This window comes from Protobothrops mucrosquamatus, unplaced genomic scaffold, assembly GCF_001527695.2.
Source record: "Protobothrops mucrosquamatus isolate PMUCROS unplaced genomic scaffold, P.Mucros_1.0 scaffold1653, whole genome shotgun sequence".
NCBI lineage: Eukaryota > Metazoa > Chordata > Lepidosauria > Squamata > Viperidae > Protobothrops > Protobothrops mucrosquamatus.
In genome coordinates, this window is record NW_015387810.1 from 276,392 (window position 1) to 279,122 (window position 2,731).

Below are 2,731 nucleotides of genomic sequence, written 5' to 3' on the forward strand. Positions count from 1 at the left end.
ATGCCAGCTTCATCAACTGTTCTTTCAGCATGAAATATAAGGGATACCCCTGAAAGCACAAGAGCCCGGGTCCTGCTGACCCTTTCTCCCACCTGTGGTGTCTGCGCAGTGCTCAGGCAGCCCCGATCACTGTGGGGTGGCTCGGGAGGCCAAATCGAGGGCGGCCAAGCCACCCCGTAGTGATGCACTGCCGGCCGGCCCTCCCTGCTACAGGGGTTATACTTGTTTTTGTTTTAGTAGCAACTGCCTTCAGAAACATCTCTATGCACTCATTAAACAAACTGAGGGGTAAGTTGACAATGGCCATTTGTTCTGTCCCTAATATCTTATGTTCCTGCCAGTTCCAGTCCATAATTTTCATCTTTCTCCTCTCTCAAAAATGTAATTTGGGCATCTACATGCACACAGGCTCCTCCACAGTTCTTATCTGCAAAGGTCTGTGTGAGGGAACGACACATGTAGACTCCACTCATTGGAATTCCACAGGTGTGAACTTAAGAGGGCTGGACTGATGAGATGCACAATGCTGAGGCAAATGGCTCCACTGAATTCACTCTTCTTTCCCTTTTCTTGTGTGTCTCTTAATTTTTTGTTGCTGTGGTTTCATTTTGAGGGTATAACTTCTCTATGCAATTACTTTTCTTGAACCAACAATCTGAAGCCTCCTCCCATCCAGCCAAGAAATGACATTTAGAAACAGAGGAAAGCAAATAAATGGCTTTTTTTTTATCCACCACCCATTTCAAATTACATCAGTACTTGGCTTCTGGTGTCAGGGAGTCGAAGTCCTACCAAACCTCCACACACTAAAACTGTAGAAGCCAACAGAATAGGTACTGATTGGGCAATGAGAACAAAAGAACCAAAAATTAAGTTTCCAAGAACAGCTGCCGCTTTGCAGAGTGCATTTAAAAAGCCAAAGCCGGTTGCCCTGAAAGAGAGGAAAAGAAATTAGAATTAATATGCAGAAAGTACACACACACATACTATGACGATTGGTGATATTATGTTGTCTGAACTTGACCTTGATTTTAAAAAAGTTTTTTATCTGTATAAAAATACATTTTTTTCTTTAAAAGATAGACAGAAGATAAAACACTAGTGAATTACTGGGCATGACTTTCCAGAATATTACATCACAATTCAAGATGACAGCCACAGTCACTTATCCTTAATAAACAATTCTGAAACAGCATATTCTATGTATGAATGTAAACATCTCAATTCATATGTTACTACAAATGTGTTTACTTCTGGAACAAAATATCTCAGTATTTTTTAAATCAAAATAAAGGCAATATACCATTGATCAGATGGTTACAAAAAGACCAAGAATGATGAATTGTAGAACAAAATATTAAAAGAGAAGAAATAAGATTGGGAAGAATAGCATGTTTTGCTGGTATCAAATGAGAAAGCTATGTTGATGCCTAGCAGGCTTCTATGAATTCTACCAATGCAGTGCCACTGTTAGAAACATTTTGCCATTCTGGTGTCTAACAGTTCTGGTATTAGAAAAAGTGTTATTCAGTGATGCATGAAACTGCACTTGACTAATAATAATAATAATAATAATAATAATAATAATAATAATAATAATAATAATAATAATAATAATAATAATAATAATAATAATAATAATAATAATAATAATAATAATAATAAAGTTGGAAGGGACCATGGAGGTCATCGAGTCCAACCCCCTGCTCAGGCAGGAACCCTACAACATTTCAGACAAATGGCTGTCCAGTCTCTTCTTAAAAACCTCCAGTGTTGGAGCATTCACCGCTTCTGGAGGCAGGTTGTTCCATTGGTTAATTGTTCTAACTGTCAGGAAGTTTCTCCTTAGTTCTAAGTTGCTTCTCTCCTTGATTAGTTTCCATCCATTGCTTCTTGTCCTGCCTTCAGGCGCCTTGGAGAATAGCTTGACTCCCTCTTCTTTGTGGCAGCCCCTGAGATACTGGAACACTGCTATCATTCTGTCTCATGTTTTACCCAGAGAGTAGAAATGGAAGCAACAAGTAAAAGCCAGATGGATGACTTTGGGCCTCTCTCAGCCTAACTCACTCAGAGATATGTTGTTGTGGTGAAAGTAGGAGGATTGGATATATTCACCACCTTGAATTATTTATAAAAATAATAAAGGGAGAATATACATTTTAAAAAAAATCAAACAATAACATTGTTTCATATTAAGATATGCAATGGCTCTTCAAAGTAAAGTATGAATGAGGCCTGACTAGTTAGCAATCTGCAATCCTCAAGGCTAGTAGAAGAAACAAACTTGCTTCCAAAGTTAAACACTCAATAGAGAACACACGGCTAGAGAGAAGTTCCCAGTACGAGTCCAAACACTAGGAAGACAAAACTGCTGGTCCTGGTGACCGACCAAGATTGGACCCTCAGTACAGTACGGCACGTGTCTCAAAAGTAAGACTTTCTAACATTTGATTACCTTCTCTCAAAATCAATAGAAAACTTAAGGTTGCTGTGAAAAGTTGCATGTTTTGAGCCAGGTTATTCTTTTAACTATTTTTTTTATTTCCCCAATTCCACATCAAACACAATTCCTTTTTCTAGTTTCTCCAGCTTGTTTATCCCCTCTGCCCAGTAGACTATCAAGACTGAGACAAATTACTTTTACCAGTTTTGAACAAATTGCTTGCAAAGATCTATAAATTTCAGCTGCTTCAGGGCCATGGGTTTTACACATGATCAGATAAATAATCTT

General features: G+C 38.3%; 1 protein-coding gene across 2 annotated transcripts in view; it reads right to left on the reverse strand.

The window, feature by feature from the left end:
* Positions 1-747: 747 nt before the first annotated feature.
* SV2C (synaptic vesicle glycoprotein 2C) overlaps positions 748-2,731 on the reverse strand; it is a 42,639-nt gene continuing 40,655 nt past the window's right edge. For both annotated transcript variants that reach the window (XM_015822710.1, XM_015822711.1), the window contains exon 12: positions 748-931. In XM_015822710.1, the coding sequence (XP_015678196.1) occupies positions 748-931 (184 nt within the window). The remainder of the gene's footprint in view (positions 932-2,731) is intronic.